At 33.3% G+C, this 24,589-nt stretch overlaps 1 protein-coding gene across 1 annotated transcript; it reads left to right on the top strand.

The window, feature by feature from the left end:
* The first annotated feature begins 929 nt into the window (after positions 1-929).
* Positions 930-24,589, top strand: LOC123696878 (sine oculis-binding protein homolog). The gene is made up of 4 exons (XM_045643260.1): positions 930-1,161; positions 20,221-20,353; positions 22,606-22,784; positions 23,080-24,589. Exons 1-4 carry the CDS (start codon positions 1,087-1,089, stop codon positions 24,352-24,354), a joined length of 1,662 nt encoding a protein of 553 aa, XP_045499216.1. The 5' UTR covers positions 930-1,086; the 3' UTR covers positions 24,355-24,589.

Genomic DNA, 24,589 nt, shown 5'->3' with positions numbered 1-24,589 from the left:
CCCCCATCATCATCATCAGCCTTTCGATTTCCACTGCTGGACGTAGGCCTCTCCTAATGCACGCCACTGAGCCCGGTCGTTAATATTTTGCCCCCCATCAATACTTGGCAATTAACACAAAAGGAATACCCATGTACTAATGTTGCTAATGTATAAAGTTTTATTTGCCGAAAGGAAAAAAAAGAAAGGTTTTCAACTGGATTAAAACAAAGGACTGAAAAGGTGAGGAAAATAATACCACTCAATCTCCCCGAATTGCAGATAACTTCTACGACTAAGTACGAAACAAAGTCGGGTTCTCATAATATGGTAGGTACCTACCTACCATTACAGACACAATTAACTACTAGCACCTTAGACTAGCACCTAATAACTAATTAATTTCTGGAAATTGTCAAGTTAACATATCAATTATTGTACTCCAGCTTATTCGCGCTCTATTCGCGTCCACAAGCAAGAATTTTTGAAAGGGGAAAAGGAAATAGCTCACGGAAAATAAGCTTGATAGTAATGAACTAAAAAAGCTTGTTAAGGGAAGGATATTCAAATTGCTAATATTTATAAATATAATGTAGCTGTACACTTTGTGGATTATACTAGTAGGGACGAAGTAAATTTGAAACTGTATTTGTTTATAAAACAAAACAAAAATTTAGCCACTACATACCTATTAGAAAATCCATTGTCTACGCTTATAACTTAAAAGCACCGTTCAAATACTTAAATTTTAAATTGTGTTTTATTAAGTTAATTATTACTCACCATTATTTATGAGATATTTTATCAGCATAATAACATGTTCCAGGACAATTTTTCAATACTATCAAAATTAAACAATGCTTGACGCCCAAAAGCTTTATGCAAAGCTCCGCCCATTCATCAGACGCGTTCGAACTTGGAAGCTTCACGCCCTCAAAACGAATGGCATTATATACTATACAGTCGCGGTACGATCTCTGCGTGCGGTAGTCGCGTAGGGTGATTGCGTCCCTGTGTTTACGGACGCGTCTAACATAAGTTGGAAAAAGAACTTTTTAATGAATAAACTTTTCGTGTTGATATATTATTATTACGTGTGTTTAAATAATGGACAAACCAGGACCCAATTCTAGTTCTCCACCCGGAGCTCCAGTGAAAAAAGAAAATGAAGAGGAAATTAAGGTATTTTCATATTTTTTAATTTAATTTTTGAAATAATTATTACGAAAGATTTATATTTAAATCTATTTCCGGTAGAATCAGGGTTACGTAGCACTGGCAATCCGCCTGTTTTATCTGAGTAATAGGATACGTGTCGTATTTTTAAATATGATACCTACACTCAGTTCTGCCGCTCTTTGCGGGAGATTTTTGAATTCACTTCCCTTGGAGTTTGGAATAAATTATTCTGTATTAAATTACCATATTAATTACATTTTGCAATATACAATAAAATGCGTGTAATATAACGTTTTCGAGGCCTTTTCCAGCCATTAAAGTGTGTAACGCGATATTTGAAGCGCGCTCGGATCGCTGTAACCAGAGACGTTGGATGTTTTGATAATAGATATAGGTGTTGCCACTGTGTGAGTGTGTACGGATTGGTTTCTATAAACGTGTGCGTGCGGGGTAATTTTAGACGTTCCTTTGCTCAAAATGAAACACGAGACCGTCCCAGGCCGCAAGTCGACGATACAATTTATTGTTTACACCTGATTATCACATACGAACGTGGTGATGATAATTCTGCGTAATCCCGCAATCGTAAGTCGTAATGCAGCGCAATAGAGATGGCAGATGCCTACTGGTAATTCGCGCGCTTTTATTTTGGCACTACGGAAATAGTTTGACATGTCAATAACCCCATCGACAGTGTCCACGCGACGATGACGTCACGGGATTCTCAACAATTTGTAGCGAAAGTTTGAGGTCGATTTAATATACGGCATTACGCGTCTAGTGTCCCAAATTTTTAAAATTTAATGGTTTTTATTTCTGTGACATAAGCTGAACATCTATCGTTTTCTATTTCTTTTTCGCCTACGCAGTAGGTACCTACGCAGCAAAATAAAAATTTTCGATCGTATCTTTCTTGATATGTACCTACCTACTTACTTATTTTAGATATCAATAAAACGTTTGATATCATCAAAAGATACACGCTGATTTTTATGAAAACAAAATACGTACTGCCTGTAAATCTAAATACAGACATGCATAAGAAAAAAACTAATCATTATAAATTTAATTTACTTACTTACTTGGTATATACCTAATATGAAAATTCCATAAAATATATCTATACATATAATAAATCTGTAGAAGGGTCAATTCTGTACATTGAAAATATTGAAAAAATAAATAGCAGGGGTGTTACTGGATCGATTCCAAACCCAGAAATGTGATTAAAAAATTTTTTGTCTGTCTGTCTGTCTGTATGTGAAGACATCACGTGAAAACTAACGGTTCGATTTCGATGAAACTTGGTCTAATTATACCTTATTATCCTGGGCGTAAAATATGATACTTTTTATCCTGGAAAAATACGTAGAAAAAAATTAAACTTATATTTTCAGTTTTATCCATAGACGTTGTTCTGTAGAACCGCGAACACACGTTGCGTATTATTATAGGCCTAACCATATTTGGGTCCAATCAAGGGTCCAATAGATATTTATAAGATGTCATTGTCAGAGTTACTCAAAATGGAAAAATAAACAATCCACGCAAAGACCGACATCCGCGCTGAGTGCTGACGGAGTCGCGGGCGGAAGCTAGTCAATAATAAACTGCTTTGAAAGAGTTTCATAGAAATCTCATTACCTATACTCTTTCATTAGTTAAATGTGTGCTACCACACGCATACAAAATTCATTAAAAGTGCTTAAAACTTAAAAGCATCTATTATTTCCGTCGAACAAATTTGAACAAGTTTTACTACTTATTTATAATTTTAAAAAATGATTTCAAAAGAATGTCCAATAAGAATACCTATGGTCTCTACCTTTATTATTTTTGCATCTCAGAAGAGATAGCGAACTTATGCTATGATAAGTAGAAAGTAGAAATATACAATAATCAATTAAATACACAATGTTCTTTTATAACAAAAAATTGAGAGTTTAATTGGTTGAACGCTCTTATCCCAAGAACTAATTATTCGAATTGATAAAGTATTTGTATGTTAGATCTACGTTCGAAGGCGAGACTATAACACGCTTCAACCAATAGAAACGAAGCAATACAAAACGAGTGAAACCGCGAAGCACAGCTCGTACCTTATACCTAATCATAATCATAAATTCTTTTAGCTCATTACTGCATAATTGTATCTCTACTATTATTTTTGAAGAACCCCATATTTCGCAATTTCGTTAAATAACTCGGAACCCAATTAACATTAAAGTGTAGGCACAATACAAAAAACCCTTGATTTGATTTCCGCTACAAAGATATCTTTTCGCGTGTTCAACATGAAAGCGGATAAATTTCATTCGATTTATATGCAAATTATAAACGTAGCATCGATCATTCTCATAATGTTCTCAACGTGCATGTCATAGTGGTTTCTATAATCGGATATTTGAAATTTCGCCGATAGCATGCCAACAAAATTACTCCGGTAATATACGTCAAGACTGAAACTAAACTCGTGTGTATACAATGTTTTAAAGGCATTAGGTTACGCGAAGAATTGGAGATTCACTGTAAAATATCGTGAAATTCATTGCAAACATTATATTTTAACGGAGGTGCGCTGCGCTTGTATAAACAAAGGTTGAATTATAAAAGGGATAACGTTTCTTAATAATGGGATGCATCTCTATAAATTTTAAATTAAGTAAGTTTTAAAATTAATTCGTAAAAGTTCTGTTATCTTTTTATCGGATTACCATTCTGTTAAAGTGCCAAGCCGTGGGAAAACTACGAAAGAAATTTGAATGAAATTTGGCGAACTTAAAGTCCAAAACATTAATGCGATGAAACATATTATACGATTTTAAAACAGGTTCCACCTGAACGTAGTCAGGGCGGGTAGCTTGTGTATAGGTGGAAAAGAATAACAGGGGTTGGTAGGCATGAGGGTGGGTTAACTATTCTTTATTCCAAGAATCTTGCGGCTTGTGCATAGTCACTTATTAGGGTTTGGTGCTTAATCTACGACGTCATCTACACATTTACATTAAAAAGCAGCTAAAAACATAATTTAAAGATTTATTTTTGGATCAGATAAAAAACATCCAACCTTTCACATATTATGTCCATAATATGTGCAGAGATAGGTTGGAGAGTTGTTGATAAGCTTCACGCTTCCACCATTAGGATCGGCTGAAATATGTGCCAAAACGTATTAAATTTTTGAGGTCAATGCGCGTATTTAATAAAACCGTTACAGCTTATCAAATCTGAAAGTCATAATGCAACATTGAACCTAAATAGAATGTTTTCCGCGTGCACTTTGCACGTCAGCGACATTGCTGCACTGCGCCCGCGCATATTGGGCCAAGGTCGCCCGTGTGTCGGTCACGCAACGTTAATAGTATCGTTTGGCTTTTCTCTTATCATAACATAATGTAATTAATAGCTTTGTATATGTGTTCTATTGTTTACAATATTTTATATGTGAGCATTTCGGTGTTATTTTCAGGCATTATAAACAGAATATAATAGTTATATTACATACACGTCGGTTATGTTACATTAATGTAGTTACGTTTGTTCAAAATAATATAAGAATTAATGATCTTATTGAAGCATTATACACACACAGCCCACGGGTTATTTAGAAATGGAAATCTAAAACCAAGTTGTATATATAAGTTATACCATTACCATGACTTTTTATTTCTTTTTTAACCCAAGGTAGGTTAGATAAAAACAATGTGATGCAAGCTCAAAAAATATTTTTCTATCCAACGCACTTCTTTAAATTACAGTAGCACTCAGAATGCACATTTAAGCAAAATACCATATAAAGCATATTGAAAGAACTTCTTACGTAATTTTTTCTCCAGTTTATAAAATTGCATAATCCTTTGAATATAATATAGTAATTAGGAGTAAAGAAACAAGATAAACATGGAAAGCTGAGGAGGGCGCTCGCAGTGACATCTGATAGGCGGTTGTAATTGACACTCGACAATGTGATGCCTCTGCATTGTATGTACATCTTCGTCTCAAAGAGTAAATATTAGACGTTAAATACAGTTTAAATATAGTTTAATTACTCCGTGTTATTTCCGGGTCGTTAATGGTTAAAAAATGGTAATTGGTTTGGAGTTTTTGAAATTGGAACGTATAGGTAGTAATAGTGTCTTAAGTATTTTATCATCACCTTACTATGTTCTCGTTGATGGAATACTCCCGTAACTGCCGTCGCCCTCCTACGGGTACAACATTTCAATTGTTTCTATATGTATCTGTCGTGGTCATATCGTAGATTTGATCATTTCATGATATGAGTGGCCATTTCACGAAATGGTCGCATATCGTGAAATGGCCAATTTAGTTTGGCCACATCATGATGTGGTTTGGGCAGATCAATGATAAGAAATCGTTTCACGATATGGCCAATTAACGCACGGTTTTTTCATGAAATGATCAAAATTATTTGATCATATCGTAAAATAGTTACATTAATCGTTGGTAGAGGCGCTGCAAGCTCTGTGTTTATGTGATAAGATGGCGGCCGCTGGCGAAAATTAAATTATTCGCAGTTAAAAACTTCATAATTCGTTTAATAACAATATTATGAAGAAAGTCATAGCAAAGAATTTACGACGAAGAGGTACAAGTACTATGGAAAATGTGGATATCTTATATGTATTTAAGAAAAAATGCGACTTAAATAAAATAATTTAAGAAACTACTACTATATTATTATAATTGTTTTTTAAAAAGCGATCCGCTTCTGGCGTTGTTTATCAAAGTCTAACCTAACCTAACTGTTTTCTATTGCAAAAACGATTTGCTTCTGGCATTCGCCGGCCGCTGCCGCGGCACTAACATAAATGACATTAAACAAGTTTTTAGAATATAGTTATTCTGAAAATTTTTAATATTTTATGGACTCTTTATATTTTATACGATCTGACCAAATGTGCATGACCAAATCGTGAAACGTTGACGATTTAACGATCTGATCAGACTATGTTGGCCATTTCACGATATGCGACCATTTCGTGAAATGGCCACTCATATCATGAAATGATCAAATCTACGATATGACCACGACATATCCATAATCTAATATATAAAAATCAATGCCACTTTTCGTTGTAATTCCATAACTCGAGAACGGCTGAACCGATTTCGATAATTCTTTTTTTATTATATTCCTTGAAGTACGAGGATGGTTCTTATGTAGAGAAAACGTTAATATGTACCACGGGCGAAGCCGGGGCGGACCGCTAGTTTTTCATAAGAAGGTATCTCGTACTCGCAAGCTCAGATCGTATGACTTGCAACTTATAAACAGAAACCCATGCGCTCTTATTACAATTTATTAAGAATGAAAATTCTCGCATTTCTGCTTGCAAGATAAATCTAGCTCCTAGGTCTGTTGTTCGTAAAGAGATAAATGTACAGTGTCACATTATTAACATCGTGTAAGAACAACCTGTTTAGAATTTCATACAAGTATCGATTTGTAGATGTAACTTGAGACACGTATTCTTTTTATTTAAGTTTTATATGGTAATATTTTAGATGGAAATACTGCGATGTTCTTTTGTAAATATTGATGGTCAATTTGTAGAAAATAAGTGTTTTATTTTTTATTGATATAGCACACAACACAATGTAGTATGCAGATCATCAGAGAATATTTGTACTCTTAAATTCGAAAATGTTAGTGAACCGATAGACAAGCCAAGGTCTTTCTCAAACTCAAACATTCATTTATTCAATTAGACTACTATTTAGTAGCACTTTCGAATCGTCATTACATAGGTAAGTATTTTTAACATTTACCACCGATTCGGAAAGCAGTATCTATGGAGAAGAATCGGCAAGAAACTCCATAATAGGTCATATCTCTCATAGTAGGTCAATGTGTTTTATTGCAATACTAAGCAAATTATAAAATTGGCAATGTTTAGAATTTTAGATAGATTTGAGCCGTCCAGAAGCCATAGCAGTTTCTATAAAATTAAGTAATTAAAGAGGCTACATTATTTTGTGCATATTTTAGAATACCTTCACAAAAATTCATTAGATCAACTCAAAATTCGAGCTATTACAATAAGAATACTATTGTTTCAATATCCAGTAGGTTAAATAAATAGTTTCGCTTATATAGTTGAGCTTTCTGAAATGTAGAGGCGCCCAGAAAAAATTTAGAGTTGTATAACTACTTATTATGAGGGAGCTATTAACCCTATTTTGCTCATTTGCTCATATCGATTGCTTAAGTATGTACTAAAATGCATTTTTAAAGCAAGATATGAAAAAGAGCTTTTCTTCAGCTCTGCTTCTACAACAAAGACAATAAAAAAAAAGAGCTTACATATATCTTTCAAGTATGAGATTGAAAAAAGTACCTGCAACAGTGTAAGGTTACGAGTGACCCTCATGGTTATTTACTTGCACATTCTGGAATAAATACTAAATTATAGAGCCACGTAAAGGTCACATGCTTTTCAACTATTTACCTCCCTTATATCTACTCTATTTTAAACGGACTAAAAAAGAAGAACAGACAGCGACTTAGTTTTATGTAGTGATACTATAATGCAGTGATTCTGGTATTTCCTCCGATCATCATACTTTCATACTAATATCAAAAAACGCGAAAGTTTGTAAGTATGAATGTATGGATGTATGAATAAATGTTTGTTACTCTTTCACGTAACAACTGCTGGACGGATTTAGGAATGAAACTTTACAGGAACATAGGTTTTGCATCAGAATAACAGATGAGCTATAGGTTCGTCCGCGAGTGAAACCGCGCGACACCGCTAGTGTCTTATATATTTATTATTTATATTATATTTACTTTCGCATTTATAATATTAGTAGGGCTTTATTATATTTCGCCTAAACCGTGTATTCAGTGTCTTGATATGTCTATAGAGTAATTTTGCTGATACCGAATTAGGTAAATCAATAACAAAACGGTCGGAACTTCGTGCCATGATCAGGTAGACAACACTTTGAGATACTAATATCTGTGTCAATAAACAAATTTAAAATGTAAATCGTGTTGGAGACTCATAAATAAACTTGAAAGCGCATTACAAACGTACTAAACCCTTTAAGACGTAATACGATACGATTGGACGATGACATTTTGGCCGGGTCGCTTTTAGCACGGTGTTGGGTTACTTTGGCATCAGATTTCTTCCCGCCTTGGCTCTCACATTCAGCTATATTATGACTTTTTAATTTCAATACACAGAGCTGGGAATTATTCTTTAGTGTTGCTAAAGTAACTTCGAAACTATGAACTTACCTAATTAGTAATAATAATTATGCATAAGTAAAGAAATGTAAGCAATGGGCACGTTCTTTATATCGCCTTCTTAAAATAATAAACGATCTAAGAATTAAAAGAGTGTTCATTATATTTTATGCTTCCATTAATATTCAAACTTGTTAAAATTATGTAATAAAAACTGAAAATGTTTCAGACCTTTCTTTGATGAAAAAAATAGGGGGAGTCCGGGAGAGTTGAACCGCTTTTTACTAAAAACTCTATAAAATCTGATCAGTGACCTTGAGAGCTTTAAGATCTTTACCATATGGAAGCCTTATTATCTGGCTAAGATTTTATACCATTTTGAAAATAAAAATTACAAGGATAAGAGAGTAAACTAAGTTGTAATGAAAAATGAGTTTTGATTCAAGTCTCCCCAACCGGTGGGACACTTGATCATAGGGTGCGGGACACTTGCCCATACCTTTTTAGAGAGGAGAAATGAAGCAAATAAAGCATGTTACCTACACATAATTAATGTATTATTTAGACACGTTTAACAATAACTAAAATATTAATAATCACCTTCTAAACAAATTAGTAAAAATAATTAACCAAATGTTTTCAGAGCAACTGCATAACATAACATTCGCTTTTATTATTAATTAAATACCTACTCGTTTTGAGGTATCTACTGCTACATAAATCTACAAAACTAATTTAAAGACATTTGTTACTATAAACTAAGAATAGTCTATCAGTCTCAAAGATTAAATGTGGCACATGTAAAATCAACATAGGTTTAATAAGTGGTAATTCAATGAAATTGGCGAAGTCAAATGCTAGTTGCATTGCTTGTTTTCTGGTTAAGCCATATATGCATTTTGCAGGTCAATGAGTAACGAACGAGTAATGTCTCTTTATTTACATTGAAAATCTGGGAGCATTTGTATTGGCTCCTCTTGTCTTGCAAAGGTGTTAACTTTTATTCACCTAACATATAATACCGTCGTAAAATGGTTCTGTCTATCCCATACCTACTAATTGATTGAAATTTGACGAATAGATCTGCCACTCTTTATTTCTCTGTCTGCATTTTCAATCTCAGACTAAGTAAACGGTTTCCTGTGACGACTACCTTCCTTAGGCTTAGTAGGCTTATAGGAATTTTCTTTCTGAAACAAAACAAAAACTAACTTAAATAGTGCACAAACTGCAAAGGGAGAGTTGAACCACTGTTTAAGTCTCCCGACTGCCGACTGGTTCAACTCTCCCACACCCGACTCAAGGCCATATCTTGATTTTTTTCAACAAATCCACTATCAATTGGAGAACAACACTGAACGTACGACAAAATATGATAATCTAGTAATGCAATAACGTAGGTGTTTGATACATACCTTCATAAATGCGTGCATAGCAATTAAAACAACAGATCCAAAAAAATTCACTCCGCGACGATGAAAATACTTTTTCGTAACTCACGGTCGAATGCGTCTGTTATCACTCAAAATTTCGAGTTGCTTGTGATTGGCGGATTATGCGCGTTCATTTGTTTGCCACTTGGCGTAATTTGGCGCCTAATTTAAAAAGTTATTGAAAGTGGTTCAACTCTCCCACCTGGGCAAGTCTCCCGGACTCCCCCTAAATAATTATAAAAGATCGTTAAATTGTCTATCGCTAATAATCGCTACATTTTTTCTAGAGTAATAAAGTATATTTTTAATTACGAAATAATCTGAGGAGCTTCGCGAAGGTTTCAATCGCCGTTTTAATTATCCTAGAATTTCGAAACCGGATTCGCGTTCGTTAATTTTAGTGAAAAGTGAGATGCGATGGGTACATCGGCAAAGCGTACAGCTTGTATAAAAATATATTTTCCAACGTTGAAACTAGGTACATAATACATATCTATATATCGCTTTTTTGCATTGAGAGACTTTCGAATAGCGGACGTGGATCAGTTTTTTGCTATTATTACAATTTTAAATGGTCAGACGATGGTTTGTATAATAAATCTTGAAAGAAAAACCTGTCTGTATGAAATAGTTTTTTGTTGCGTACACATAGTGTTGTGTGGTATTGTGACCAACTTACAAAAGTAGGCAGGGTTAATTTATATTTTCTTAATATTAGGGACGCAAAAGCTCATACACTCCTCGTAAGTGGACAGGAAACTTACCTTTATTTATCTAATATAAAAAGGGTGAGTAATTGATACTTTGAAACAAACAATTGATAAATTACTAAGTGCATTGCTAATCAACTTTAAGGGGCAGCTTAGATTGTACCGGACAAACCTGTATTAAATCAATATCACATTTTCATGGGATTGAATTGAATTGTGAATTGTCGTCCTACTATTGTATACTTCATATACTTACAAACGGGTTTTATATTGTAACATATTGATAGTAGAGGCACATAGCCCTATCTGCTAGTTATTATTTTATTGGAGGGTAGGTTACTCTCATTCTAAAAACACGCAACGAAAAGTATAATAGTACCCACATATAAATAATAGAACCCACATAAAACAACCCCGTTAATTTGATATATTCTACTTTCGATATATTTACTTTAATACAAAATTAAAATACTTACTTAATTGATACTACATGACAATAGTTACTATGAGCTTATTTTTCAATAATTTAATACAAAAGACAAAAACATTATTTAACAATAGTTAGCGGGCTTATTTTTCAATATTTAAAAAATGCGTTTGGATCCAGAAAGGTCTTCGGAGCGGTGAACATGATCCCTTCATAATTAATGCCGGTCTCAACTAGCTGGGCGCCATTGGACACCGTTTGCGTCAGCCAGCTTGACGTTAATTTTAGTGTAACCGGACACGTCTGGCAACACTAGTTTTTATCCTGCGTCGTGTGTCATGAGCTTTATTGTGATTTGACACGTTCCAATATAAGCGTGAGCTTTATGTGAGGACATTGATTAACTAGTTATAAAGTGAAAATTCAACTATTTTTTCTAAATTCAGATAGTGAATTATGTACTGACGATAATTTCTAAGTCCGTTAGTACCTACTTAGCTAACTTTGTAATTAATCATAAAATAGTTGACAAGTGTAATTACACTTACAAATTCCCTTTCCACCATAATAATTTAAATACAGCATTGTATAAATCTATTCATTATAATATATTCATAAATACAATACATTTATTTATTTATTTTACTCTTTAATACAACTAAACAGACTTACATACTAGAACATACAAAAATAAAAGCAAGGCACATTTATATGCCCCTATAAAAGTTACTGGTTACTATGATAATTGTAATTATTAAAACACTTACATTGTAAAAATCGACATCGAGATTAAGTAAACTACGAACTTTTTACATTTTCTTAAAACTAAATCGTTGTTTTGATTGTAAATAAATACAAAAGCGACTTCGTAGGTATTAAATTTCTGTTCTATTAAGAAAACAACACTACATATCTTGTGTCTCAACTTAGATCGAATTACATGACAGCATGGGGTCACGGGAACTATAAGTATGATAATCATGAATTATTATTTCAGCATTCAGAATTCGCGTTATTGTATATCGAAAGAAATTTGAGCACAATTTGAACTATAGATGTTTCTAGCGTTCACTTTTTTTAATTTATCAGATTAAAAAAAATAGTACCAGTAGTGGCAGCAGGTAATGGTAAAATCATGATATAGATAGAACTTATCTACCTACGAAGATTTTCAATATAAGTTATAATTTCTACTAATAAACAAAAATGTCGTTAAACGTCTTTGAGCGTACAGAGCCTTAAAGCTAAATATATATAATTGCTTATGCTTATTTGCACAGCATATGCTGTGCTTTAAGCTCCATCATTTCTGAAATGTCCGGGGTATCTCATTTCCACTATGCGTTGTCGCAAAAAAGTTATGTACAATTTTTTATTGTGTGATAAACTGCCATTAATACGTAAATTAACAGATCATAAAATTATTTCAAGAGTAAACAAGTGTACGTAATATTTTTATGACTATGGGTACCTTTTAAAGCATTTTAAATAAAATTAACCCTAGATTACTAACCTTCGTCGATTCGACGACGCGTCACCAAAAAAATCGCGACAACTTTTACGCGCGCGACCGTATGGTTTTCTAATTTCAGCTAATCTCAACCGACCCGTTGGGCTTGCGATGGACAGTAGTGCTTTTTGCGTGGAAGACCCACACGTGCTGTTCCAGAAACCGTGGCTCGTCACATCAACGAAGATTAGTAGTAACGTGACTTTTTGTACTATTTAGTTAAGTTAAAATTACGTTATTTTCTTTTATAATGGTGCCTATTATTTTATTTTTTAGATGAGATTCATTTGTTATTATTAGAAGTCAAAAGCGATGAGGAAAATTCATCTGCGAGAGAGCCTGAAGACCACATTGAGGCTGATCCAGTGCATGAAATGGAGGATGATGATGAAGTTTCTATTGTTAATGAAGAGCAATTTCCAGATCAAGATTATGAGGCAAGTAGTAATACATCTCCGCAACGTTCCATTGAAGACGCGACACCTAGCACTTCAGCTGACCCTAGCGATTTGATTATAAAAACATCGCGTCCCATTCTTCTTGGGAAAGATAAACACATATGGTCATCACAACAGTCAAGGTCACAAAGCAGAAGACCTTCAAGGAACATAGATACTTAAGACGTAGGCCTGTACGCTTTTTCAAGATATTTTAGATCCTCTTCAATGTCTTTCAGGTATAATTACTGATGACATTACTGATACTCTGCGGTACTCAATCACATAAATTTTAAACATGTCAGGAAGAAGTAATGTGAGTGTTATAAGTGAGACTGAGCAAAGTAATGCTGCTGATAACTCTCCACAGCACAATAAAGAAACATATGTGCTATATGTCCCTCCGTAAAGCAAAGGCAGACTAAAAATAGGTGCACTAAGTACAAAAAACAGTTATTAATGGAACACAAACTTTATGTGTGTCACAAATGTTTTAGTTCCTAAGCTATTATGAAAATTATATTTTTAATTACTTTTTCCGATATTATTTTTGTAATTAATAGTTTATTTCAAGCAATTTGGTTCTATATTTTATATGTATGGTATTTTTCAAAAAATTAAAGAAAGTTCATAAAGCGTGTACACTATGATCTGATTTTGATGATTGTTTAAATTAAAATTTTGTTAAAATAAATATTTTAATATTTCTATACGTAGATTAATACATTTTCCTTAAAATAAAAACATAACTACAAATATATTTTTTTAATTAAACCCCTAAATCCCCTCCAATAAACAGCGTAGTCGAAACGACGAAGGTTAGTATTAAACGTCGAAAAATAAGGTTAGTGTTCTAGGGTTAATGGTGTAATTCTATCTTGGTTGCCATTAAAATTTCGAACATTTGCCGTACGAAATGTGATACAATATTGAAACGATTCTTATTTAACGATTATTGAGTTATATTTTAAAAAGCTAATGTGGTGATTTCGGAATTTTATAGAATGTTTATAGAATCAAAAATTTCCATTTTATCCCGACTGAATTACATAGGTACTAAATTGACAGTAATAAAATTAACAACGCTAGGCTGAATCAAACAATGAAGACTTGAACAAATCAAAATTGCGAAAAAGTAAAAATCGTGCAAAAGTAAAAATTAAACTTGTGTTATTCACGTGCATTATATGATTAAACATTCTCACAATCCCACTTTATTTCCCATTCAGCTAAAAGATACGGTATAATTTTACAAAGGATCGAAAGCCAGTGTTGCAAGTTAAACGAGTCTTCCCGAAAGTGTGGTGGTTTCGCATGACCAACAGCTCCTGCCCGAAGAGTGCATCGTAACTCGAGTCGCTCTTTGTTTCGCACCAGACGCTATAATGAGTAGCATGTGAAATATAATCGACTGACGGATATCGGAGATGTAATAGGACGCCGCGGTTTTTGTTGCGTTCGATTCAATTGCATAGGGTTAGATGTGGATTGTAATCTAGGTACGTGCGCACAGACAATTTATTGAATCAGTTCGTAATGGACAGATGTTACGGCGGTGTTTGTTTTCGAGATTTTATCTTAATGTTACAATTAAATTATAATTTATCGTAGCTAGAAAACCTATATGCAATATGTACTACTGAAAATAACAGTTGATATATTTCAATGCAGATTTGTGCCACTAACGTTTTAGAAACTCTAACAGTAAATACAATATTATAACGATCACGTTTTCTTGATTGCTATCCTAGTACCTAATATTGATTATCGTATTGCAACTGGACCAAAGGAAAATGCAACATGTTTAAAATATGAAAGTTTCACTTAAAATGATATCTGACGAATATCGCCCAATAATATTGTTTTTAAGTAATTCCACTATTTTGTTTGAGTGAGTGTGTGTGTTTCAGCTATTACATATTACAAAATGTAGTGCCTCAGTATACTAATTTATAATATTCTCTAATTAGTAATTAATCAATAGGTAAATTGATTGACTACCAATTTCTACTATCCAATCCTACATGCTACGAACAGGTGTGATTTTGTCAAGCACCCAACTAGTTATGATAAAATCGTGATATCATGCTGTGTAGAAACGATTTTCAGTAAATATCTCATATTGAAACGTGATATAAACATTAGTCAGTAATTTGATGATTATTAGTAGCTACTAGTTTTCTGAATCCAATTATAAACATAAATTGACCTGAAATAATAATGAACCATAAATATTTGTGATTTACATTCACTAAATAACATAATTGGCAATTGAAATTAATAAATCTATCAGGAACGCCGAATTTGTACTGAATATTTGTTTCCGCTCACATTAGCAGAGCGATCGTTTTACACGGCATTAGGTAAATTATCAGCTCGACTGGTCGCCGACACGCGATATCTCTGTGTACACAGTACTCTGCCCAGTGGCCACTGTCTCGCCTCTGTGTGCATAGTATCCTATGAATACAAAGTCATACATACATCTCCACTATTAATTTCTATAAAAGTCGTGAGGGATATCTGTTTCAGTGGTGTATTTGTATTGATGAGACCTGAATTGGAAATAACGCCTGTGGCCTTTTGAAAAAGTTGTGCAATGACTTTTCACTTAGTTCTGATTTTCATTACCTAGTGATATAATTAGTAACAGTTTACAATTTTCGCATTTTATTAAGCGTGGATGAAATTACTTACATGAATAATATTAAAAAAAATAGTGGACCGTTTCAATGATAGTAGAAATATGAAAAAAAAATCCTTAAAAAATGTTTCGTTTTGTGGTATTTTGTGAATATGTTCCTAAGATATCTTATTTGAATTCAGTTCAAAATTATTAATGAATCAAAATGTAAAACGTATAAAAATATGATGTTGATTTGGTGAGGAAATCTGGAACGCGCATTTACAATATGGAAATAAAAATATACCTGAGCGCAGTCTCCACAAAGTACATTACAAGAACGTAAACAACGTTCTGTTAAAGACATTACACGTTATATAATTTCAATTTATCAAGCAAGGAGAGGGAACAGAAGCTTCTTTGTTGTTAATAGTATCGCCTTTGTAATTTCCAGTGTAAGTTTACTGGCAACACTGGCATGCGTAGGTCGGGGTGTCGGGTTGCCAGCGAACGCTCCTAAATTTACCTTCGCCGTGCTACCGCCATTAAAAGCGTTTATGTTATATACGATACCAATATCGGTGCACGGCTAATGTTACTGCTTTGAACGTGCGACACGCTTTTGTTGTTTTACTAATCATTTTTGTTATGTTCTGTTATAAAAGTTATTATGGTGCTAGATTTTTTGTACGAATAGTCAAGGATATCTAGGTGTATTTTAATTTGGAACTGTTAATTTGTTTTTTCATCAACTAACGTCGAGTGTGATCGGTGGAAGATACTTATTATAATATGTTTGTACTTTTCAAAGAATTAAAGAGGTTCGAATTATAAAAAGATCGAGAAATATTGGACTCCTTTCGGACTAATATTAAAAGTTACATACAATGGTATTTTTTTATATAACCTATTAATTATGAAAAATTATTATGAGTGCTATGTAATTATATACTAATTCCTACCATGACTATTTTAATAACGATTGCATTATATCAATATCAATATATTTGCTACACAACTAACATTACTTAATAATATTGACAAAATCATTAACAACATTGATGTAATAATTTATAACGCTCTACAATCAACAATATATAGAGCCTGCCTTATAAATCAATGTAGTTACTGAAGAGGCCAGAAATTCGATTTTCACCAGGTAAATTAATTACAGACAGCCGTAAAGATATTAGATCCATGCATCATTTATAGTGGATGTGGAAGCGAATTGTTTGATCGGATTCTGACTAATGGGCGTGCAACGTTACCGCGCGAGTGCACAATATCATATTTTGAGGTGATAATTATTACAAAACGCAACTCTGGCAACACTGGCGTAAATTGAAACTTCAACTGATACTTAGAATTTACCTACTTTAATTACATTATTATTTATTACTGATATTAATTATTATATAGTGTATTATGTAGCATGTTTATGCTTTATCAATTCTGAGAAGTGTGTAATATAATGCTGCATACAATATTCGCATTTTAATAATGATATGTGATCAATAAATTTAATAACATTTTTTACACTAATTATATTATTAGTAAGGTACCTAGTACCTACATATGTACTTTTATAATAAAATTGATCAGCCAAAACGAAACGAAACGAATTTAGCCCATTCCTCTCTGAGTAATTAGAATTTAATTATCTTTCTAATTATAGATTATAGAGGGTTCTTATATTGTATGTATCATATTATTTTGGATAATAAAATTATTGATTGATTGATTGATATCAAAGCATACAAACCTGCAAATATTTAAGAAAAATATTGTGTTTTGTATAAATATAACATAACAAACGTAAACATGCAACAAAAGCTATAAAGCGATATAACGGATATAACGGAAGTACGCAGAACGTGCGAGGTATCCCTGCTTCAATTAACTTTGTACCGGTCATTATATAAGCAGTTACTTGAAACTGAACCATCTTACAGGACATCATATTATTATCCTTGGAGAGACTAATTAATCAGCAACCACTTCGACTCGTGTGTCAAAGGATTCCCGTTATATAATGAAGTCTTTGAAGATGTGTGTCTGAGCTATCATTTACTGAATAAGAACTCTCTGTTATATCTAAAGAGGAATATATCGTATATAAATATATTGGATAAATATTCATGTATTCATCAATCTATATTTATACAAGAATGGAAAAGAAGAGAGATTTAAGATAATCATCAACACTTTATATTTTGTCAAATTAATTTGATCCTATAGCCAGTTATCACTAATCACTATAATACTAGTTATAAATAAAGAACAGGATTTATTTATTTTGAAATGTTTTATAGATATGTCAAGCATTTTATTTCCATATCATGATAATCATTAAAAATACACATCCTTGTGAAATAAATTTTTAATTATTATGACTTCTTAAATTTTTGGATGTAATTTTCTTTTATAATAATACTTACGCTCTTTCAGTTACGGCGACCAATCTCAACGAAAAACTCTCTTGCGTTACTTTCTTAGATCTTACGACTACAAGAAAGACAGCGAGCTTTTGTATAATAAAGCAGCCCAATAGCTAGAAGGTAGATATTTAATATTTAGTGTTTTTTCAACTTTTATTTGATTATTATCTAAACAAAATCCATACTAATATTATAAATGCGAAAGTAACTCTGTCTGTCTGTCTGTTACTCAATCACGCCTAAACTACTGAACCAATTTGCATGAAATTTGGTATGGAGATATTTTGATACCCGAGAAAGGACATAGGCTACCTTTTATTGCGAAATATGTACCACGGGCGAAGCCGTAAGCCGTAAAATAATAAATAAATAAATACAGTATACTATAAAAAGTAAAAACAGAACAACATAAACTTATTTAATTGAGTTATTCTAGACTTTTTGTCAATGTTTCCCATTTCATTGACAAAAATGAATGGTATCCCATTTTCCGAGAATCAAATGGCACTTTTCAAATAAAATATCGACGACATGTCGCACGTCCATGATGTCATGTGTTTTTATAACTCGTCCTTTGTTTGTGTAAATTCTACTTTCACAAAAGTTTGATCTTTTTATAGTGGCACAGATACCTCTTGAATTACGCCCTGTTCTCGGCTTGACATTTTATATATTCCTTTAAATTTATTAACACGATCAACAGCTATAAAATATAACGTAAGGAGGTCATCCACGACCATTTATTTTATACAAATCGTGTTAAGAATATGTAATAAAAATAAACGTTTATTTTTGTTCCTACTAAGTTTCTATATTTATAACTATAGAATGACCGTTTATTCTTTGATAGTACTTATACTAAATCTTCCGAATCCATACTAATATTATAAATGCGAAAGTAACTCTGTCTGTCTGTCTGTCTGTTACTCAATCACGCCTAAACTACTGAAACAATTTTCATGAAATTTGGTATGGAGATATTTTGATACCCGAGAAAGGACATAGGCTACTTTTTATCCCGGGAAAATGACCCAATCCCGGAAATCCCACGGGAACGGGAACTATGCGGGTTTTTCCTTGACTGCGCGGGCGAAGCCGCGGGCGGAAACCTAGTTTTAAATATAAGTACCTAACATAATTTTATAATGCAATCATAGGTACATAGGTAAAAGGTATAGTTTTGTTGCTGTTAATTTCACGACAAGAGTATTTAAATACTGACATAATCCGGTTACCTGACAATTACATAATGCATATATTCATTATCTGCAGTCCATTTAATTTCCCCCTTCAGAGAAACATGCCTCCTTTATCCATGTTCTACATTAGATTAGAGATTACATTATACTGGTACCTATAACATGTCGTCTAATTCTAGGTTCTACATTTCGGTTTTCTTAATATATTTTCCCACGTTCCACGTAAGAACTTACTCAGAGTACAGAGCAGGCACTTCAAATTATACGTAACTAGATTTCCGCCCGCGGCTTCGCCCGCTTTGTCTAAAACTTAATAATTAATAAATTATATATTAAAACCTTCCTCTTGAATAACGCTATCCATTAAAAAAAAACCGGATCAAAATCCGTTACGTAGTTATAAAGATTTAAACATACAAACGGACATAGGGACAGAGAAAGCGACTTTGTTTTATACTATGTAGTGATTTTACAGCCACTCTTGCAATTGCGTAACGTAGAATTTTTACTATCTGTAGATTCTGAAATATACCGGTTTCTAGCTAGAGATAATGAAATTTAGCTGTTTTCATTACTTGCTTTCAATAATTATCCATTTGATGATATTATATTGAAATGAAATGCAGCAGTTTTATTTAAACATTGGCAACAATACAATTAACCATACCAATATCATTGTTGCATTGCTTTTCTGTTAAAAATAACATCTTATTTTCCTGTACTATGAGCTGTGAGATCAATAGGTACCTACATCATCTTTCTGTCATTCATCGATAGATATATTTTGATTTTTTTTTAATTAATTTAAGAAATACATGATGATATTATGCGCTCTCAATTACTATTGTGAAAATAATATACATACTTTTACTCATGATTGAGACTAGCAGGATATAATATCTTATAATGCACAAAAGGGTCGCAAACAGATGATATTATGTATATATATATTACCTATACATTATTAATAGGTACCCTGTATCTACGTTTCTTTTTCATATTCCGATTATGCATTCGTAAAATATAATTACGTCTGTGTTAATCTATAAATTTTCTTCAACAGGAATTTGCCGAAACAGCAATGAATGAACTTCTTGGCTGGTACGGATATGAGCGCTTAGAGCTACGACGGTGGGCTGCATCCCGCGCCAGAGAACCCTCCAGCCCTGAACATTCCACCGAACAAAAGAACAAAGGTGAATATAAACGCATCATTTAAATGATAACATAGATCTATTGGCAACGCTCATCGTTAATAGAAATCAAATTCATAGAATCCAATTTTTCGTAGCGGGCGTAGGGCCTAGCCGTAGTAGGGCTTTAATTTTCAGAATCATAATATTTGCAACACTTATCTAATTTTGTTAATTTTTTACTACTTCAATGATGAATCACGAAAACTACATCAACTACTATTTTCTAAGGTAGAGTCAACTTGAAAAGCTACGTAGGTATAACTAAGTCATATTAATAATTCCTATATTTTATCATAATCTAATATACTCCGTAAACTATTTATAAATATAACGCTTCTCAGAACTAGAAAATGTAATGAGTAACGACCCTTTTTGTTGAGCTGTTATTCCTCGAAAAACTTTTTGAACGCACCCTTTGATTTATGGAAAATGTTGCTAGATTCAAAAAGTTCAACTTCTTCCTGTTCCCGCCATTTTATAGATAATAAATGAATTAAGCAACAAATAGGAGAACGTAAAATCAAAATTACAAAAAAAAAAACCTAATTAGTAATCTCATAATAAGAACTCACTGTAACTTTATAAAATCGTAACTAAATATCGTCCTTAATTTATACATATTTGAATAAGTTATGCTACGACGATAAATGCTACATATGTGTTTTCAAATTTGATACCACAAAGCCGGTTTACTATTCCTAATGACCGTGGATTTACTTTCGCAAATCGTGTACCAAATATCGTGTTATATAAGATATTTTGTAGGTGTGCCGCGAATGAAATTGTGGAACTTTGTGGTTAAAATGTGATGATTAAGAACATATACGGTTACCGGTATTCGGTTACATAGACATGTAATGAGATCGAAAGACGAGCAATATTGAATTCGATAATGAACAACATATTTTGTCAGAGAAGACTTATGCGTACAGTATTTTAGTTTAATATGTTGTATATTTTTTAAGATACATGAGATACCTATAATTAAGAACGTAGAATTTTATATCAAAAATTATTTTTATTAGGTAAATTTATCTGATGGTTGATATTATTCTATACGTAGCTAATCACAATCTGCTTTACTAGCGTGCATTTAACGCTAACGCTGTTGTTCCCCATATCTGTAATGCGCCCTATTTCCACTTCAAATTTCATCAAAATCAGTGTAGGAGTTTATTTGCAAAAGCGTAAAGCTTTTTTATGTTCTAATAATGGCAAGTGGTAGGATTAGTGGTTAGGGTTTTATAGTACTTACATATTATCTATAATTATCTAGAAATAAAGGCTTTATTTATTTATTTATTTATACATATTATCTGCATCTTTATAGTGCTATAGCCGACGGTGGTTGAAGATTTAAAACATATTTGAGCGATTGCTCTACCTTTTTATAGTGGAGATTGCTTTTGCGCATATTCAAGGCCCTGAAAGTTCTCAAGCGATCGTATGCGTATAATTGAATCCGTTTTTAAGTAATTTTTCACTCTAAGTAGTTTTTAACTCTCCCCAAAAATCACCAAAGGCTACGCTGAATGAACAAAATGTTTATCCAACAAAAGATTTATATTATGTTAGGCATCTTGATAAATGGTAACATAAACACATTCAATAATTAGCATTCGGTGCCCTAAAAATATAGGTTCATGCAATAGTCAGTAACGAATAATCCCAACGTAATGAACAGATTCTCAAATATCGTACAATCCGATCTCGAATCGTTAGTCCGCGAAACAGAAATTAATAAGGTCCATAACGAGATATCATTGCTTTTGTCTGAAACGAGGCTTCATTAATGAGAAACCTGTGCCTATCGCGTTTCTGAAATTAATGTAATTAAAAATTACTGTTCAATACGATTTAAGGTGCATTCACACAACGGTAAATTTTCGATAAATGAAGGTGATCAATTCAATTACGTTGTACGCGAAGTTGTAAGGGCCAAGGGGCCACCGTAAAATACTAACATATAAGGTTTTCTGATTTTATCTGAGGGGTAATATTCATTATACTTATGTATATGTATTTGATGCATTCAAAAAACAATAAAGTTAATACAACGATTTAGTAGGTATAGAAGTGGACCTTTTCTTGAAATTTCGTTCCCATAAATACGATTATTTTGATTGTGCAAATGTAAAAGCGCACATACCTGCACTTAACGTTATTATTTCATACATAATTTACAAACGCAACTATTTTCAATTGAACTATCAGAAGAAAATAAAAGCTCATAACATTATGTTATTTTTCAGATGAATGTTCCTGGTGCAACAAGAATATAACCAGCGAAAGTGGCGCCCTCCAGCAAGCGGGTGCAGCTTTCTGCTCAGAACTATGTTTCAGCCAATCGCGACGCGCTAATTTCAAACGCGCCAAGACTTGCGATTGGTGCCGGCACGTCCGTCATACTGTTGCTTACGTGGATTTTCAGGTAATTTCCTTTATGAATTGTTATCATTATTAATTACTCTCTTCAGATTAATTCATCATGTTATCTAAAGGGCTATATATGACTGCAGTCATGTCAAAGGATAAAAATTATAATATCTGTATGGTCCATTTCTTCAAAAGCCTTCAGTACAAACATTGAAATAAGCGTGTTACAAAATATTTACTTACAATATGTAGCTGCTAACTGATAGATACGTAGAGAAAATTCTACTAGTTTCATTCAATCGTTGTAGTTATGATTTGAAACCAATGATGTTATTTTATTTTATTTCCAGGATGGCGCAACGCAGCTCCAGTTTTGTTCAGATAAATGCTTAAATCAATATAAGATGCACATATTCTGTCGCGAGACACAAGCACATCTCGATCTCAACCCACATCTTGTCAGCTCGTCTTCAACATCTAATCTTATCACACCAGACTTGTGGTTGAAGAACTGCAAGAGTCGTTCAGTTTCCCCCGTGTCGGAACGTTCAGGATCTCCAAATGCAGAAAATAAACAAACTAGTGACAAAACAGAACCGACCATAAGAACAGACCATAGAAAATCACCTGTTCCACTAATTACCGTTGCACCGACAGCTAAACTCATGAACCCAAAAATTCCAGAAGAGAAAACATTCACTCAGAAATCTCCAGAAACAAAGAAAGAACTTCGGCATAATAATAAGATGAATTTGCGAAAACGGAGGTCCTCCAAATGTACATCCACAGTGACATCACAATCGTTGAGGCAACAACACGCTACAACGCCAAAAGCTCAGGACTTAAGGATGTGTAGCCCATCCATGGACGGATCGTCGCCATCTTCATCTGTTACCATTGGAAATAGTGCAATACACTCACCACCAAATGTGAATCCCCAAATTCCACCATTCCCTAATGCAATGTTCGGAATGCCACCGCCAGTTTTTCTTGATAATAATGCGGCACACATGAACGACTATAGACATCCAGGAATGTTCCCGCCACGATTTGGTTTTATGCCGCCCCGGCCAATGATGCCACCGGAGAGGCCAAGATTAATGCCTCCTATCAACTTCGCACAAGCAATTGGACAACCTCCACCGGTCACGGTATTGGTTCCATATCCCGTAGTGTTACCAATTCCACTTCCTATTCCTATTCCGATTCCACTATCGTCATTCTTACAAGCGCATCGAATAAATAAAGTCAAAACTGAAGTAAATAATGATGATGCAGAAGGCCCGCTAGATTTTACAATGAACAGTGACAAAAATGATGCTAAAAAGGTAGTAGCTGAAAGCAATACAGACAATGAAGAAACTTTGAGCCATGATATAAATAAAGAAAGCGAAGATAGACTGGATGGTGAAAAAGACAATGGTGAAGTAGCCGAAACAAATCCAGAGCACACTCTTCCAAAGTTTAAAATAACAAGACTGGGAAATAAAATGGCTAAAATCGTGACCAAGGCCAGAGAGCCATCAGAATCATCGCGCCCTCTGAGGAAACGACGGAGACTCGTGGAAGTAGCTACTGAAGACGACGCAATTATTCACAAGACCAGAAAAATTGTTCAAGTTTAGATTACTTTCTTAATCATACCAATTAAAATTCAATACATATCACAAATTAAAGAACTCAGTTCATTATCTTCAAATTACTAGTCCTAGGCTTAAGTATGGTTAATTAATTTTATTGTATTAATAATAATTATTGTTATTGTAAGTTTAAACTTTATTATGTATTTAATTAATGCACATAAAACGTGATATCATGGTAGGTACTTACGAACATTGAAATAAAGATTGTCTGCATAAA

Source organism: Colias croceus, chromosome 13 (assembly GCF_905220415.1).
Source record: "Colias croceus chromosome 13, ilColCroc2.1".
In the NCBI taxonomy this organism is placed as follows: domain Eukaryota; kingdom Metazoa; phylum Arthropoda; class Insecta; order Lepidoptera; family Pieridae; genus Colias; species Colias croceus.
This window is presented reverse-complemented; position numbering and strand designations above follow the sequence as displayed.